Source organism: Leiobunum rupestre, chromosome 9 (assembly GCF_980474605.1).
Source record: "Leiobunum rupestre chromosome 9, qqLeiRupe1.1.hap1, whole genome shotgun sequence".
Lineage (NCBI taxonomy): Eukaryota > Metazoa > Arthropoda > Arachnida > Opiliones > Sclerosomatidae > Leiobunum > Leiobunum rupestre.
In genome coordinates, this window is record NC_143392.1 from 37,219,206 (window position 1) to 37,237,656 (window position 18,451).

The following is an 18,451-nucleotide window of genomic DNA, read 5'->3' on the forward strand; positions in this document are numbered from 1 at the left end:
AATTAACCTTAATTAACAGATAATTTTCATTTCACCAACAACCCATTTTTTCGTGCATTCTCATAAATACAAAGATTATTAACATAATTTAATTTAAATAAAATTTCACAACCCAATAGAAATCTAACATTTTACCGGGGCCCGGGCCCGCTCTTGTAGTATACCAAGTAGGCCACGGTCTACCTTAAATTTTAAAGTGAGCCCCAACCCTACGAAAGGATGCCCAAAATTTTTAAATTAGCGATAACTCTGAAGATATAACTTTTCAATTCCTTAAAATTCTACTAAATGTAGAGGGATCGTAGAAATCGGAATCCTTCCAATGGGCCCTAAAGAAGAAAAATGGGGGCCCCACTTACTTAGTCTAACTTCCTAAACCATGTCTTAACGGGGTATTATATTGGCACCCTCATGCAAGAAAGGGTTAAAGATTCTTATACCTTCTGAAACGAGTCATCGACCGAATAGTATTTACTTACAAAAGCAAATGTCTGCTACTGACAGCTGTGGATTTATTTTGGAATGCGGATTGCGTTAAGCGAGACCACAATTATAAGGGAAAATTGCGAAAGCTACGTTATACGGCGAACCTAAATATATCGGAATGATATTAACAAAATGAAATACATGACGAAAGCGAACTATATTATTTCCTTGACTATTAGCGGGTATCGAAATCCGCGATAGTCGAGAGTGATTAGTGAAAAATACTTCTCCAAAAATGAAGTAACTGAAGAAGTGGGATTTATATTAACCTAAATAAGAAAGTACCTGTTTCTGACGGATGAAACGGCACAAATGAAACGCATTATATACACACCATTGCGAAACTAGACTAGACTTTGTTTCAAGCTGAAATATGGGAATCGCTATTTTCCTACCAAGATAGTTCCGCTGCCGTGGTTTTATCTATCGGTGGAAAATTCTTACTATGAAACTCCTGAACAGGGCCGATATAAACCGAGTGATAAGACATCCGCACTATGATATTTTCAGTTTCAAACAGTATGGAACTCTCGACCAGGGCATAGAAAGACGGTAAAAGACCGATAATCTACACAGTCGCACTATAGCTCCTGAACAGGGCAGATATAAACCGAGTGATAAGACATCCGCACTATGATATTTTCAGTTTCAAACAGTATGGAACTCTCGACCAGGGCATAGAAAGACGGTAAAAGACCGATAATCTACACAGTCGCACTATAGCTCCTGAACAGGGCAGATATAAACCGAGTGATAAGACATCCGCACTATGATATTTTCAGTTTCAAACAGTATGGAACTCTCGACCAGGGCATAGAAAGACGGTAAAAGACCGATAATCTACACAGTCGCACTATAGCTCCTGAACAGGGCAGATATAAACCGAGTGATAAGACATCCGCACTATGATATTTTCAGTTTCAAACAGTATGGAACTCTCGACCAGGGCATAGAAAGACGGTAAAAGACCGATAATCTACACAGTCGCACTATAGCTCCTGAACAGGGCAGATATAAACCGAGTGATAAGACATCCGCACTATGATATTTTCAGTTTCAAACAGTATGGAACTCTCGACCAGGGCATAGAAAGACGGTAAAAGACCGATAAACTACACAGTCGCACTATGAAGCTCCTGAACAGGTAAGATGAAAAACGAGTAATAAGACAGCCGCTCCATGATATTTTCAGTTTCAAACAGTATGGAACTCCCGAACAGGGCAGATAAAGACGGTAAAAGACCAGGAAATAACACAGTCGCACTATGATATTTCCAGTTTCAAGCAGAATGAAACTCCCGACCAGGGCAGATAAAGACCGAGTGATAAGACATCCGTACTATGATATTTTCAGTATCAAACAGTATGAAACTCCCGACCACAGCATATAAAGACCGTGTAATAACACAGTCACACTACACTACTTTCAGTTTTATTTTAGTTTTTTCTAACCCTGCGGACCAGAGCAGATAAAGACCGAATAATAAGACAGGCTCACTGATATTTTCAGTTTCAAGCAGTATGTATAGCTGGGGGTTCCATCTAACGGTACGAAAATGGCCGTATGAAAATTCTTATGACATTTTAATTTGTCTGAAGCAGACGCTAGATCATAGGAGCTATCTCGGAGAAGCTGGCGCCGTTACGCCACCTAGGCTTCGCCAATTTAATCGATGCTAATACAAATTACGGGCAAAATCTTATTGATATTTTCAACTTACAAAAATAATTACGCACAAAAAAAACTGACCTTGAATATATATTTGTAGCAGTAGTAACATACCACCAAATAGTGTTAATTTATCCAATTTCGCGATAGAAGGATCAACAGAAGGAATATCCTAAATATACTGAAGACAACTTAAGCGCGAAACCAAATCTACGGGATAGTTTGCGGGAATGAAAACGCAATTCGGCATTGCTTACGTCAAAGATTAAAGATAGTTGTTAGTCGAGTTTTAACAATTTACCGGAGGAGGGTAAAGTTTGCGAGTTTTGGTGTGTATACTTTAACGAAAACAGAGTACCTCCTTTTAAAAGGATACCGACAGGGTAATTAATGTGTATGTTCTTTTTATGGGAATGTAGTCGAAATATTTCAACTCTTCGTCATCGAAAAAGGCGGGCTAAAAATACGGTCCGCGAATCCCGAGGGGAACTCATTTTCTGCCAAGAACTTAAAACTTTAAAAATGACGATTCCAAAGCGAAATCCTAAACGTAACGGATAGTTAGGAAGTTCAATAAAAATATACGCGAGGCGAAGAAGACTACCACTTGGGGATAGCTGGAAATGGGCATACTTATAAATTGCTCTAAGGGAAAGTAATATTTAAAGATTCAATTATATTTTTATTTATAGTAGATTGCCCCTAGGAGCAACAAACACAGTACAGGACACAAGGAGAACGCAACCCGTCAAAAAACGTTCATTTTCTAGCGTACATGTTTCATTGGTTAGACGCTTTAGCACCTGCTGCCGTCGGAAGGGGGAAAATCGTAAATTGTCATCCCCCCGCCCGTAAAACGTTCAGCGTAAAGGCTCGTCCAATGAAATTTGGAAACAACACGGCGTTAGCGTGTTTAAAAGCTAGCTGCGTTCTCCTTGTGTTTGTTGCTCCTAGATGGCCCCAAATTCAAATATTTGCTCATTAAAGGAACACAAACATGTAAAGAATAGCCATAATAGGTTCGATTTTAATGCTTTTATTAATAGTAGATGGCGCCAGTTTAAATAATTTACTCATCAAAACATTTAGAAGTAAGTCATTAGAGGTTCAATTTTAATGTTTTTATTAATTCTAGTTGACGAATGTTTTATCTCTTAAATTAAAGGGATACAAACACTTAAGAGGGAAGTCATAAGAGGTTCGATTTGAATGCTTTTATTAATACTAGATGACGCCAGTTAAATATATTTACTCATTTAAAGGGAAAAACATGTAGATTGATTCTGAGGGAAGCCATAAGAGGTTCAATTTTAATACTTTTATTCATAGTTTGCACCGAAGGGAGGGGCCTATGGTCTCCAAGGAAACTGGGAGGGCGATCAAAAATTCAAACCATTTCGCGCGTAGCTACTAAATAGGTAGCCATTTTGTTGGTAATCTCGTCAAAGCTACAAAACGTATTAGATTTATGCTTTAAAATTTTAAATGGGCCCTAAACAAAGCCAGATAAGATTCTAAGGCCGGGTTATTTAAATCAAATATCAAATTACGACAGAAATATCTACGAAAAGAAGTTAACAAAGCTTATCAAAGTTAGGCCTTTGCGGTCATCCTTTTTACAATTACCTTCACTATCGAATAAAATAAACAATTTTTAACCAGGCAGATAACCATTTTTAACGTGAAACTAATTTCTTAATCATTTGAAAATAATTAAAATCCGCAAACAGACGATTGAAACTGTTAACCCTCCCGTTTTACTAAGAAATCTACACCTTCAAAATGGCGGCAAAGAACCGTTCATTCTTGCTCAAATTAAATATTTATTCTTGGTTCTTATATCTATACTTGGAACTGCGTCATTGATGACGTAGGGATGCAAACTATGTATTAATACTAGATGACGTCAGTTAAATCAATTTACTCATTAGATTGACACAAACATTTAGAAAGAAGCCACAAGGAGTTCCATTTAAATGCTTTTATTAATACTAGATGGCGCTAAATTAAATCATTTCACTCATTTTTCTACACAAAACGTCTGAATGCAGTCAGTTAGTTAGTTAGGAATATAAGAAGGCTGATATTCTTAAACCCATCCACTCTTCACACAAGACAATCACCATATATAAATACCAAGTATGCGAGAGTGGTACCGGAGGCTGAAGTTATACTCTCATTTTCTTAGGTACCCAAAATTCCCGAATACATTATTGTTTGTATGCAAATACTATAAACAGAAGTTCAACTCTGTAAAAATTCCCCATACGAGAAAAGATACTTTTCAGCGTTTCAGACTGTTTGCGCCATCTAGTAAGACTTTCGAGTATTAAAAACATCTTCCTTGAATATAATACGCGCATCGGTTTATACAGATAAGAAAGTAATTGCAAGACGGAGCAGCCTACCACTAGGGAGTTACTTGTAAACAGAAAAGTTAAAGACCACCCGTAGTTTCAAACGATGCTTTTTAAGTTCTCTAAATACAAGGCTTAACCTCTTAAATATTCACAAAAGAACTATTCCCAGAAGTATTTACAAGAAGATAAAGAATTTTAGAACGCTTCATTTACGATCCTTCGAACGATAGTAAAAAGAAAATTTATAAAAGTAAGTTTCACCCCCATAATATTGCAATTTAAAAACCGTTTTCACAACTTATGGCGGCGTGGCAAGAATTTCGGAAAAATAAAATTGTTCCAGTTTAAAAAATATATAAATACATTTACCGAAAAAAGTGTCTTCCAAGAAGATACCGGATAATAATATTTCTTTCGCGACGAAAGCCAAAAATTAACTAGTATTTCCCGTGAAAAAATGGCAAAGAATCACTTAACCACGCATCTTCCTCAACAAAAAATAAGACGGGTAGTTTTCTCTCTGAAACTTCTTAGACGGAGAAAGTTTAACTTATTCGGGTCATCCAATGAAAACAAGTCATTTCTTGGAAGGCACGGGAAAAAATATTTGAGTAATATTGAGTAGGTTTCAAAACGGCGCGCCAATGTTTTAACAAAACTCAGTAGCGGTATTTAACGTATAGCGGCTGATTTCGTCATATTCCGATCTTTAGTAAGGATAGGGTGTCCCCGCCTTCGACTTAGCTGTCAAGTAACAACGTAGTATTTTTAAGTAGTTGAAATGTGAAATCGGGTTTAAGAATGAGGTATTAGGGGCTCGTGTCACATGTGCTAAGGGGAGGGCGAGCGGCGCTCGACGCGACCCTGGTGTTGGTTTTGGCGAAAAAGGAATGTTAATGGTTGCAAAAAAATTCTCTCCGACTTAACCCTTTGCGCGACAAGGTGACGGGTTGCGAATATTAAATATGTATGTGCGTGTCGCTCTGACACGTTTAAATATCGCGCTCTCCGGGTCATAACACAGAAGCACTCAAAATTCGAGTCTCTTGAATTATTTGAGAGGTTAAGCATTCAAAATACGTCTAAGGAAAACGAGGGGGTAGTCACTTAGAAATCTGGTTTACAATTTTTTCTGATTTCCAAATATTTCTTACATATTTCCGCTATTTCTTACAAATTTCCGATTTTTCCTACATATTTCCGATATTTCCTACATCATTTCCGATATTTCCTACATCATTTCCGATATTTCCTACATCATTTCCGATATTTCCTACATCTTTCCGATATTTCCTACATCTTTTCGATATTTCCTACATCTTTTCGATATTTCCTACATCTTTCCGATATTTCCTACATCTTTCCGATATTTCCTACATCTTTCCGATATTTCTAGATTTCCATAAATATCACAAATATTTCCGTTAATTTCTCCTGTATTTCTAGATTTCCGGAAATAATTATTTCCATTTCTCACTATTGTACACCACATTTCTTAAGTTACCACCCCCTCGAAGGAAACCCGACTTTAGTATTCTTACGCCTACTACGCGTAATTCTAGAAATAGCTAGGCTTGGAAAATGCTTTCAAAAAGTTAGATGTACTGGACGTATATATTACTAAAATATCTCGCTTTCAGAATCTCTCCAGTATTGATTTCAGTATACGGCATCAAAAAAGCAAAACGGAGTATTCAAAAAGCGGAGAATTTGGATTGCAAATTAGAATTTATGTACTGTAAAGTTTTGAAAGCCAGAGTCCTAGATTTTGTTTTGATTCTACGATTGGATGTTTTTTCAGATAGTAGATACATATTCCAACTTGGATGTTTTTGCAAGTTGAAAGATACGAGATAAAAATAAAACTTGAGTTTGGAATATTTAAATTTAAAAACCAAAATTTTAAAGCAGTTTTTAATTGTCTTCGAAAGGACAGACAATTTTTATACATTTCAAGAATCATAGGACATGAATTTCTAATAAAAACCTAGGTTTAAAATTTGTTAAATAATACTATTTTTAAATATATCGATTTGAAAGGCCAGGGTTATGGTTTTTGATTTATTTTTTAAATTTGAAAAATCGATTTATTTTAATAAAAAAGCCACAAAATTATTTGAAAGCAGATGCACTGAATGATAATTTGGTAATTAACAAGCCCTATTTCCGTAATTCAAACGATTGTGTACCTTTAAACTTAATTCATTTAAATTAACCTTAATTAACAGATAATTTTCATTTCACCAACAACCCATTTTTTCGTGCATTCTCATAAATACAAAGATTATTAACATAATTTAATTTAAATAAAATTTCACAACCCAATAGAAATCTATCCTATTTCAATAGAATTTTGAACTATCATCGGTACTACTTTTAAAACCATTCCGGATATAGCAGGGGGGGATGGGAAATAGAACCAAGGAAATTAAGTCAACAGGAAGAAAAGCATTATATCCCCATACATATTAATTTAAGTATTCCATTATATGCGCAGGAAAATTTTGAAATAACTTCCTCGTTGACTTTCATACCATTTCCAAGTCAATTCGACGGACTCCATATCAGCTGAAAGTGCAGTCGGAAGCCAGGAGGGTATACGTTTAGTTGAAGTCGACGATATCAGATGACGGTTTTAAAGAGGAGTGGATAGGGTTTTTTTTGGTACAGTATCGGCCACTTTAACGCGAGCCAAGAATGACTTCACCTTGAAAATTGTGACGCCAGAATGGGGTGGAAGATATTATCAAGCGTAGAATACCGGCGAATGAAGTCGACAACATTCAGGAATTCCTAGTAAACGCGTGGTTAATTTCCACCCCTTCCAAGTAACCCCCCCACCCTTTTTTTGATTTTTCGCTGAGACGAGCCACCTTGAAAACGCTAGTACTGAGAAATGTTCCCCTGCAATATTCATTTCACTAAACACGTGAGTCGAATGAACCAATTACAAAACCGCTCTTTAAGCGTTTGTATTGTTCGGAAAAGTATAATGGGTTAGACTACCCCCTCAATGAATAAGCCTTTCCAATATTCTTTTAAAATGGTTCGAATGTGTGTCTGTTCCTCAGTAGTAGTTGTTTCTGTAACCATACTAATTCAGAGAAAACTAAATTGCAAGTAGTAATTAAATTTAAATAATTTAAATATCAGTTTAAAGTATTCGCGGCACGAAAACTGATAATGGATTTTTCCCGAAATTAAATGGTTAATGATCAATAATTTGTAAAATAATTAAAATAAAATAAAAAAATATTTTTAGATTTAATAAATCTAGACTTAAAAAATATTTTTAAATTTAATAAATCTAGACTTAAAAAATATTTTTAGATTTAATAAATCTAGACTTAAAAATTGCAGATTAAATAAATTTGACTTAAAAAATTGTAGATTAAAAAAATTTGACTTAAAAAATTGTAGATAAAATAATTTGACTTAAAAAATTGTTTTAAAAAACATTTAGATTTAAAAATTACTTTTAGATTTAAAAATTACTTTTAGATTTTAATTTTTTTAGACTTAAACAAATATTTTTAAATTAAAATAATTGATTTCCAAAGGGGGCAAATTGGGGGGTCTAGATTATCCCAAAGCTATCAAAATTTTTCGAGTCACTTGGCGAAATGTTCATCGTTTTTTTTGCAAATAATTATTAGTAAAAAAATCGTCAACAACTAGATTTTCACAATTGATATAAATTATTAAATAACATGATTTGTTAATTTATTAACCTAACTTAACTTTATTTAACACAAATATAAAGGCTACTTATATATAGTATTTTTACTTATGCATTTTTCCCAAATAATACCTAACAAACAATATAATAAATTAGTTTTACTGGTCTTTTGTTCATCTTTTCAATAAATATTTCTGATACGTCACAAATTCAGGGCATTTGATTTGACTCCAAATGAATCAAACTGCTCAATTGCAGTTATACGGTCATAAATTAATTTTGCCAGAATATTAGAACACCAAATAATAAATCAAATCAGATACAAAAAATCAAAATTAACAAATTTCAGACTAGATACACATTTGACAAGTGAGACGATCCTTTCCCACGGGTACCGCCATTAGAGAGAATCTTTTAAATACTCAAATACTTACCAGATGGCGCCAGTAGTGGGAACCGTTGAAATTTTAAATTCTCTAAAAACTACGAAAAATAGTAATTCTTACGATTTTAATGCCTAATTGGTTCTGAATGGATCTTTCGTTTATAATTATAAGTAAAACGTATCACATCGTAGCTTTGGCCATGGCCGCCATTTTAGGCGCGTTTTTTTCTCTATAGGAAAAAGCATGGGTGACGTTGCGTGATGTAGCACTGACACTACTCTATTCTCTAATGTCTTCGTTTTGTTTTCCTGTACGCAATTCGCGGATAAATTCCTAATAACCTGATGCAAAATAATGTTTTTCGGTCGTGTATGGTTAAAATTCCAAACGTACATAACTTCCTTATTTATGGGTGTTTTAGCGGCATAATTTCCTTACCATTATTTCGACTCGTTCATCTTGTTTTATTTTATTTTCGTAAGTTCAGTGGGTAGATTGAATAGAATACAAGCTTATTCATTAACCCGTTTAGTGAGGCATGTCGAAAACGTCCGCGCCAGGGAGGAGTTCGTAATCAATCCACAGCGCCATTCTATTTCTTACGCCAAGTACATTGCACCTCGATAACAATGGCTTTCCTTTGTGGCTGAATTTCTCGGCCATCGTGATAAAAATAATCATTTAAACGTTAACTCACGCTGGAACCATATTCGACGGTATATAGAAGCTTAATCAAAACCTACTTAACCCTCGCGTTTTTTAAAAGGACAATATTTAACCGGCAGGGTTGTTGATTTTTTGTACTTCAATTTATTTCAATCAATTTATTTGATTTAAATTTGATTTTTATTAATTATATACAGAAATTGCCTGTTTTTCTTGACTAATTGATTAATAATTTGCATATAGTCGTTATGCAAATTAAAATTGAAGTTTATCTTCATTATTTTTTTAATAATAATAATAATAATAATAATAATCAGCTAGGCTAATACCCAAGGCACCACCTTAGGCCCAAGTCATCTAGAAACTTATATTTAATTTAATTAGTATATGAAATTTAGTGTTCTCTGATTTGGCATTGCTAAAGAACCTACTGCTGTGTATTTTCATAAATGCATTGAAGTATAGTAAGAAATTTAAATAAATGATTTTTAAAAATAACTTGATTTTAATCGCGATTAAATCAAAATGAGTGATATCAAACCAGCCTGTTGTTTTGTATTAAATCATTGGTATATTTTTGTATTAAATCATTGGTATATTTTTGTATTAAATCATTGATATATTTTTGTATTAAATCATTGGTATATTTTTGTATTAAATTATTGGTATATTTTTGTATTAAATTATTGGTATATTTTTGTATTAAATCATTGGTATATTTTTGTATTAAATCATTGGTATATTTTTGTATTAAATCATTGGTATATTTTTGTATTAAATCATTGGTATATTTTTGTATTAAATCATTGGTATATTTTTGTATTAAATCATTGGTATATTTTTGTATTAAATCATTGGTATATTTTTGTATTAAATCATTGGTATATTTTTGTATTAAATCATTGGTATATTTTAAGACTATTTTTATACCTAAACGCCATTATTAAATAATATAAATAAACATAAATATATAAATAAAAGTAAAATTAAATAATGAAAATTAATTTAAAAAAATCTTAAATTGGTGTTTCGAACGCCTTTTATAGGTTGATTCCTGGACACAATTAAACTATCATCATGGTTGCAAACATATAAATAGCATTAAATCAACTTCAGCGTTACCATTGAGATAGAGGTGAACAGATTATCCAAACTCTGGAAACCCCACATTTTTTGTTTAATTTTGAAATTTTTCGATCTATTTAATGTGGTTAATTTCACCAAATTAAAGTTTATTTTAGTTAATTGAAAGTATTAAAAACAATATGTTAAATAACTAAATACCAAATTAGCGTAAAGGTGTACTTAAATCTAGTAAGGTTTACATTTTTGATTAATTAAAGGTATTATAGTATCATTGAAAAATCGGCTGCTAACACTGCTTCAACATTTTACTAACGTAACTAGCGGTAGTTACCCCTAGCGTCTTTTTACGCAGGTAGCAGAAGCAGGGTTGGCAATTTTTTGATTTTAAAAAAAAAAATTAAATTGATCGATTTTTTTTATTTAAATCGTATTTTTATTGATTTTTTGATTTATTTGATTTTAATTAAAATTTCAAAGTTTTATATAATTTAGTATCATAATTTTACCTAAAACAAATATGTTTTAATTTTTAAAGACTAATATGTATAATGAAATTATTAAAATTAAGCTAATAATCATATAGAAGTTTTTATTTTTTAAAACCTATTTTGGTACTTTTCAAAAAAAATTCGGCGGAATCTCCAGCCACAGGTAGAATCCAATGCAACATTAGGGGGGAAGAACGAGAAAGATTATATTTAAACCTAAATTATAGCAATAGGCGAGGTTTTATCTTTTTCAAAAATACTTTATGAAAATTGATTTAAATCGCGATTAAAATCAAGTTGATTTAAATCAGCCAACCCTGAGCAGAAGTATTTGTAATGTTGAACGTTGTAGGGGGCAATAGGCCTATCACAGTAAACTTTTGGAAAAGGCTCAACTGCTAATGTTTATAGTAATTGATTTAAGAATCAAAACACGCAACGATATCGATGAAAGGAAAGTTTAAAATATTTTTCGTTGGACGCGTCGAAAGGATTTATAATTATAATTGAAAATTGAGAGGGCCATGGGGAAAAACAACAAGACGTTATCAAAGCGTGAAATCGGGCCAATAAACTTTTAGATTAAATGTTGTTAGTCAACACGCCGAGAAATAAATAAATAGTAAATAAAATTTTAAATTTTAAACGCATGGTGCAAATCGAAGGGAAAAATAACAAATATTATTTAGAAGTATAAATATTGAAAATTATAAATAAAATTACAGGTTGTAACTGATAAATAATTTTAAAAATCTAGCATTCTGTTGTACACTTTTTTAATCATCAGTGTTTTTGATATTTCGTTGGACACACTGTCCAACGAAATATCAAAAATAATTATCGAGAACATGGACATTTCAAGATAAATAGGGAAAAGTGCGAAATATAAGAAAAAATTTAAAACAAAATTATATATTTATTTAAATGAATGTATTTCATATGTTGTTTGTCCATAGACTGTCAGTTTTCAATCAAGGTAGCGCAAAAGTTAGTTTAAAAGATTCATTAGAACTTTTATTATTATTATTTAAAATCAATGATTTAAACAGGGTTGTTGATTTTTTTATTTTTGAAATAATATCGAAAATCAGTTCAATTGATTTAAATCGGATTTTAATGATTGAATTTTTTTTTATCTTATGGATTTTTAAAAGGTTTTATCCTTTATTTTCTTGACTATTTCAGTAAACGAAAATTTAAATTAAACTTCAATAAATTTAATTCAGTTTGTTCTGAATTGACACTGCTGTTAATTTTTTTTAAATCATTGAATTAAATCGACTATTACACTTCAATATATTAGTGAAAATGTACAACAGTATGTTATCTAGCAATGCGACTTCCAAGTAGTAATTAAATTTAATTAAGATTAATTTTAGTTTACCATTGCGTGATAATTATTGATGAATTTTCCAAAAAAAAGAAGCGTAAAATGTTTAAAAAATAATAAGAAAAATCCATTTAAACAACAAATAAATTTTTCAACTTTAAAAACAACCTAATATTTAATTTACGGTATTTTCGCGAGCGATTTTTAAATTAGGGATAGTTTAAGTACCACCAACAAAGAAAAACATTTAGGCATTCTTGGGACCTAATGGGAATCCATAACATAAGAATTAAAATAAATGTAATTGTTTTACTTACAGGACACGAGGGATAGAGATTCTTGCATTGGCGAGGTGGCGTCGTTATTATTGTTAATTTCGTTGTCGTTTTTATCAAGTTGGTGGGTCGAGGAGGAGGAAGACAAAGATCGGAACCCATTGCAGTCGATCGCCGAAATATTCCGATTGGAATCCACTTCGGAAAACTTGGAATTTCCATTTTGAAAGCCATTTTCGAGCGGTTTCTATCGGAAAACGTACAATCAAGTCAAACCAAAAAAAAGACAAATGGACACAAAACAAATAGTTGTCGAAATAAGAGAATCGAGATAAGCGACCGTCTAAAGAATTTTAATTTCCTAAGAGAACATTAAGATAAATAAAAGAAGAAACAAGACGGACCAAGGGGTAGTATCATTGATTCACACGCGAAATGGTTCGTAGACCTACTAACTCACAAAGGAGGGCAAACATTCATCAAGATTAAACTATACAGGATTATCAATACTTCGTATCAAATAAAGGACAATTTGATAATTTATCAAAGGCAATCAATATTTTCCCAAAGAAACATCAAATCAGAATAATTTTTTTAATCTCTTTTTTAAATGCTTGGTGAGGAAACATTTATGATTTAAAATTTCTAATATTATTGTCTTATTTTTAAAACGTCGAAATTTTAACGCCAAATATTAATATTTACTGTACATTAACATACACTTAAATAAGGCTAAAAAGTTACTAAGTAAATAGTCTTAATATTACACGTGGTTATGTGATTAATTTAAGTTTACTTAGAGCATGGCGTGTGGATAAGAAATAACAACTTTATTTATTTTTATCCACAAACGAAAATTATCCAAAAAAACCCGTTTATTTTACATGTTAAATTGTTATATAGCCGTGGATAATATCCATGGATAAACAGTTAATCGTAATTTTTATGGTTAATCAAAACTTTAGCGGTTAATTTAGCTGTTTCGCCGAGCTCTAAGTTTACTTCCCGCCGCGCAAATATCCTGGTGGTAGGCCAACCGCAGAACACGTTGGCCTACCACCAGGATATTTGCGCGGCGGGAAGTAAACTTCAAGGAAAACAGACAGAAGAAAACCTAGGCCTTTAATCCAAAAGCTACAACACAAGGAACGGGAGAAAAAAGCATAACTTTCGGGCGAACCAAACCAGTGGGTAAAAAGGCAATGGAATGCAACGTACCGTTCGTTGGAGGGTTTGGCAGTTGGCGTCGGCTTCTAATCGTCCGGGCATCTCGGCGTGGTCCTTCTGGCGTGCCTCTCTAAATGACGAGGACGACAATGACGCCGTCAAGGAATGCTCGGACTGTCTGGCCAAAGTCAGAAGAACGTCTCCCGTTACGTCTTGGATGATGTCCACCACTTCGAGGTAATTCTTTTCCTCGACACGCTGCCCATTCACGGCTATCACTCGATCACCTGGAGCGTAACCAAGCCAGCAAACAACAACATCAACATTCACAGTTGCGACCCAAAGATTGGAAGATATTATACAGAAATGGGATTTATAACGCGTTTTACGGATAGATACCCTCCCAAAATTGAGGTATCACGGATATGAACTGAGGGAAAATAATGGTATCGGCTGGGCGGGTGGCAAACGGTAGAGCGCTCGAAAGGGTATCGGAAGGCGAGATGTCAAGGAACCTTACGGAAAACAGAAAAATGTAGAGTGCCTCTTTAGCTCCGGGGGAAATCGGAGAGGTCCCGCGGCGACTATTTTGAAAATTTTCCGATTCAATTTTACCCGTCGCCCACTGACCGAAGAAAATATTTAAAATTAATGACGTTTAGTTTACCATATTTATGCCGTTTATTTAAAACACAAACGGACATGTAGAGAGTATCGATTTACAAGTCCTTGTAACAATTCGATAAAGACTCCGATATTGTTAAATCGAGAGTGAAAAGCGATAAACCAAAATTATAAAGATAAGTCTTTCCCCGCCTTCAAAATCGGGCCAAGGTTCGTCGCATTTCTTAATGTAATCAGTAAGGTTCCTTCGGGTCCCCATCGCTGTCATCAATTTCGCGGATGGTCGCCCCACGCGACGCGTCACCAGATCTGGACGGCCGTAAATTACACGGGGTAAATCAAGGGAAGCTCATCTTGAATAAATATTATATTTAAAATTTGAATGATTTATTGAAGTTATCTCGTGACGCGTATTTTATCGTCATAAAATACAAAAGAATTCGTGATTTCGCAACTTGAGATACACACGTTATCGATAAGGATAAGCCTGAGACAGATCTGGCCAAACCCGGCAAAGAACTGGTGAAGTATTGTAATAATCACGCGTGAAAAACGTGTATTTAACCATATATCGATGGATTATTTCAAATTATTATAGCTTTAGGGGATTAATTTAATTAATCAGTCGATTTGTGCCTTTTTATTACTACATAGCGACGAATAAGTTTATTTCAAATCGCAGTTTTGAAGATTAAAACTATGGTCTACACATAAATTTCCGATAAAGCAACCGTTGAAGGATTAAAAATCATCACCGATAACAATATTGATTATTGTATTATCCCACGATTCTCTCACGTAATTTGTAAATAGCATTTTAGAATATTTAATTATTTCCATGGTTGTTTGATAAATATACATGTAGACAACGTACGTAGATTATTGCTCCTAATTTTCAAGTATTAGTCCACGAATCTCTCGCTTAATTTGTAAATAGCATTTTAGAATATTTAATTATTTCCAAAGTTGTTTGGTAAATATACATGTAGACAATGTACGTCTATTATGTAATAGCACGCAACCGCGAATCCCCCATAAACCCAAGGCTAGCGATAAGGCGTAGCATCTCGTAAAACGCGCAGGGGCAACACTTTATGACCAAAAAAATGCGGAAGTATGGGAAAATTAATTGGGGAATAAAACATATAGAGATAAACTAAAATGTAAAGAGAAAAAAAAACGTACCTGGATTAATTATTTGGTGGCACGGGCCATGGGGCAGAACGGACTCCACAAAAGTACCGCGTAAAAGCGTTAATTCATCGTTACCGCAAGTCAACATCAAACCCAGGCCATTTTCAAGGTTTCGCCGTAGAAGTAGCACTTCGTATACGTCACCTACGAATCATAACGCAGAAGACATGAATATGAGTCACGACCTCAACCAACGGCAAATACGACTTACAAAACGAAGGAATAAAGGAAGTGAGAAAGAAAAATATGTACTTAGGCCTATTTCGCAACCCAGAGCGCCGCGCTTAAAACTTTATCATTCCAATAAATTTAAGGATGAAATATAGACTTTGGGAATTGGTTAATACAATAGATAATGCTTATCGCTCGGCGTTGCAAAATAGTCTCGTAATCCCTGCCATGGAGACAATAAGACTCTTGTATATATTACGAGGTGGAGTTTCGTAATTGCAACCGTCGTTGTTTTAATTTAAATTTAATATCAGGGTTAACGAATTTTTAAAAAGCATAAATTATCCGCGGAAGGCAGCGCTGCTTTGTGAATGGAGTCTTTCACGAAGAGGCAGAATTGTCGGCGCCGGTTATCGCAGCCCGCGCGTTTTATGTCGATTTTTCATACCATGTCCCCAATGCACTCGTCATTTATGAAACGGGGGTGACAATGACACCTTTTCGATGGTGATATATCGGTAAACAAATCGAAATACAACGCTTTTTCCCAAGGGGTTATGTTTAGGCTGGAAATAACGGGGTCCGATGTCTCAATACAAATCGGGATTGTGTTCCAATCGAACGTGAGAAAATGATATAATACATAAACCTATTACTTACTGTTTACCGAATGAAGTTAAATTTCATTACTTGAATTGGTTTAGTTATTCAATTAGGTATGAGTTTACTTATAGTTTAATCCTTAAATCGGGGTAAACACGGAATATTTTAAAATCCTTTAAAGGAATTATAGGAAATTTACCAGTGAAATATAGGAAAATATATAGGAAGAAAATTGGGGGGGGGGGAAATAAGATAAAGTTAATTAGGGAAAACGGTGGTCAAAATTGTTTAAAGGGGATATAACATTCAAAATAAAGTTGATAACCGATAGAAATAGTCGAAACAGTGTTGGAAATAAGTCTTCTAAGGGTAAAATATCAACTATTTTACTTTCTTCAGACTTTTGAGTTAAAATATAGGGTATTTATAGGAAATTGAAATTATAGGAGAAAAAAAGAAGTTAAATTATAGAAAATAATTGGAAATATAGGAACTGCGGTCACCCTGTGAAATTTTATAATTTAAATGAAATCGGCCCTTGTGAAAAAATAACTACCGGCCCCATGCGATATAACAGAGAGGAGACCAGAAATGTAGTTTCACGAGTGACATACTTTAAATATATTTTCCACCGTCCAAAAACCTATTATATACATAAATTTCGATAGAATAAGTTTGGCAAAAACCGAAATAAAGAAAAATAAAACAAAACTAATATTTAAGTAATTTACAATATGTACAGCTCAAATTGCATTTGCAAAAGGGGAATAAATTTTTAAATTTGGCCAGAATACGGTTTCGACTGACCAACCACAGAGCGGGTGTTCAAGGAGAAGCTATCAAGTAGGAGTTTCACGTTAAAAACCAATAATTATTTAATAATCCGATCTATAACTTCAAATTCGTTTATGGAAAAATAAACATTGAGAAAAAATCTGCTCCATAAATCAACGCCACGACTAAAAACGGGGACCTAATTAACACGCCCTATTAGTTTCTTAATTCATTTTAGGGGAATCCTTTAACAATAAAGATAAAACCATTACTCACATGATGAACTCCGCAAATCGAGAAGACAAAATAGTAATAATTCCTTAACAATCACGAATTCGGTTCAAGACGTAAAAACGGTAGACGTAGTTTTGTCGACTGGGATGACAGTTCGCTCTTTAAAAGTGTACTGCGAAAAGCATCCGAAAACTAAAAGCGGGCTAGGACAACAAACCGCGTCGTCTGGTGGTCAATCCGAGAAAGACGCTAGGTTCGGTATAAGGTCGGGATATTTTCCGAGCGTTTTCTGGACGAGAAACCACGACACGCGTGGATGGCCAAGAGACCCCTAATTAGCCCCCCTTTTAAACCGAAAAAGGGGGACAAATTTAACTATAAATTCATTAAATTTTCCTCTTTATAAAATTATACGCGGAGTATAAAGCGTGACTAGTATACTTACCAAGGATTTTTTTTTAGCTTACATACGTTCTAGGTTTTGTTTTAATAAACAGCTTAAAGGCTAGTTTTCACTGGGCCAAAAACGCCAGGACGATTAGCTTCGACGCCAAAAATTCCCGTTAGGCCTAATACAATATTTTTGCGTCCAGCCTCGCCGTCGTCGCGTTTCTGTCCTAGTGAAAACCAGCCTTTAAGCTACGAGATTTCTAACGCGTTGTTTTCATACGAATTGTGTTTTTTTTTCCGCTAAATGTCTTAAATTATCCGCGCAACGCCCGTTTTGGAAAAACTAGGCATGGCGTATCCGGCGGATTTAATACGGATTTCGCGTTGTTTTTCCATTTAAATAAGTGTGGGATATGATACCAAACGACGCGGGGAGTGGAAATAATATACCGTGATAGTGTACAATTAGTTAAACAACTGATTGTTCCTTTTTTCCCCTGTTTTAGGCAATTGTAAAGTAACGGAAGCCCATTTATCCTATTCCAATATTTTTATTTCATGATATTAGGACTAAATTGTCTCATCAACAGGAAGCTAATGACAGGGCGGATTTCTATATTTAGTTCAATATCAGTTGACAGTTCAGTCCAAGCAAAAATAACGTAACGCCCATAAGTGTGACACTTTTAGTCTGGTCCACACATTTTTTAAAGGGAAATTAAGATTTTACAAAAGCTAGTATTGGCGCTAGTTACGTAAAAAAACAGGTCGTAGAGCGTTTTTTTCCATTTAGTTCATACTTCCTTTAAGGGGGAAGACTACTGTGGCCATTGTTTATTTTCGCGCTATTTCAAACTGAACTCTTTGTA

The 18,451-nt window shown here is 33.9% G+C and overlaps 1 protein-coding gene across 1 annotated transcript in view; it reads right to left on the reverse strand.

Moving 5' to 3' along the window:
• LOC149927334 (tyrosine-protein phosphatase non-receptor type 13-like) overlaps positions 1-18,451 on the reverse strand; it is a 48,147-nt gene that overhangs the window by 20,950 nt on the left and 8,746 nt on the right. The window contains exons 17-19 of the mRNA XM_090159087.1: positions 15,402-15,554; positions 13,644-13,879; positions 12,468-12,672 (exon numbers count right to left, since the gene is read on the reverse strand). Of these exons, the coding sequence (XP_090015213.1) occupies positions 12,468-12,672; positions 13,644-13,879; positions 15,402-15,554 (594 nt within the window). The remainder of the gene's footprint in view (positions 1-12,467; positions 12,673-13,643; positions 13,880-15,401; positions 15,555-18,451) is intronic.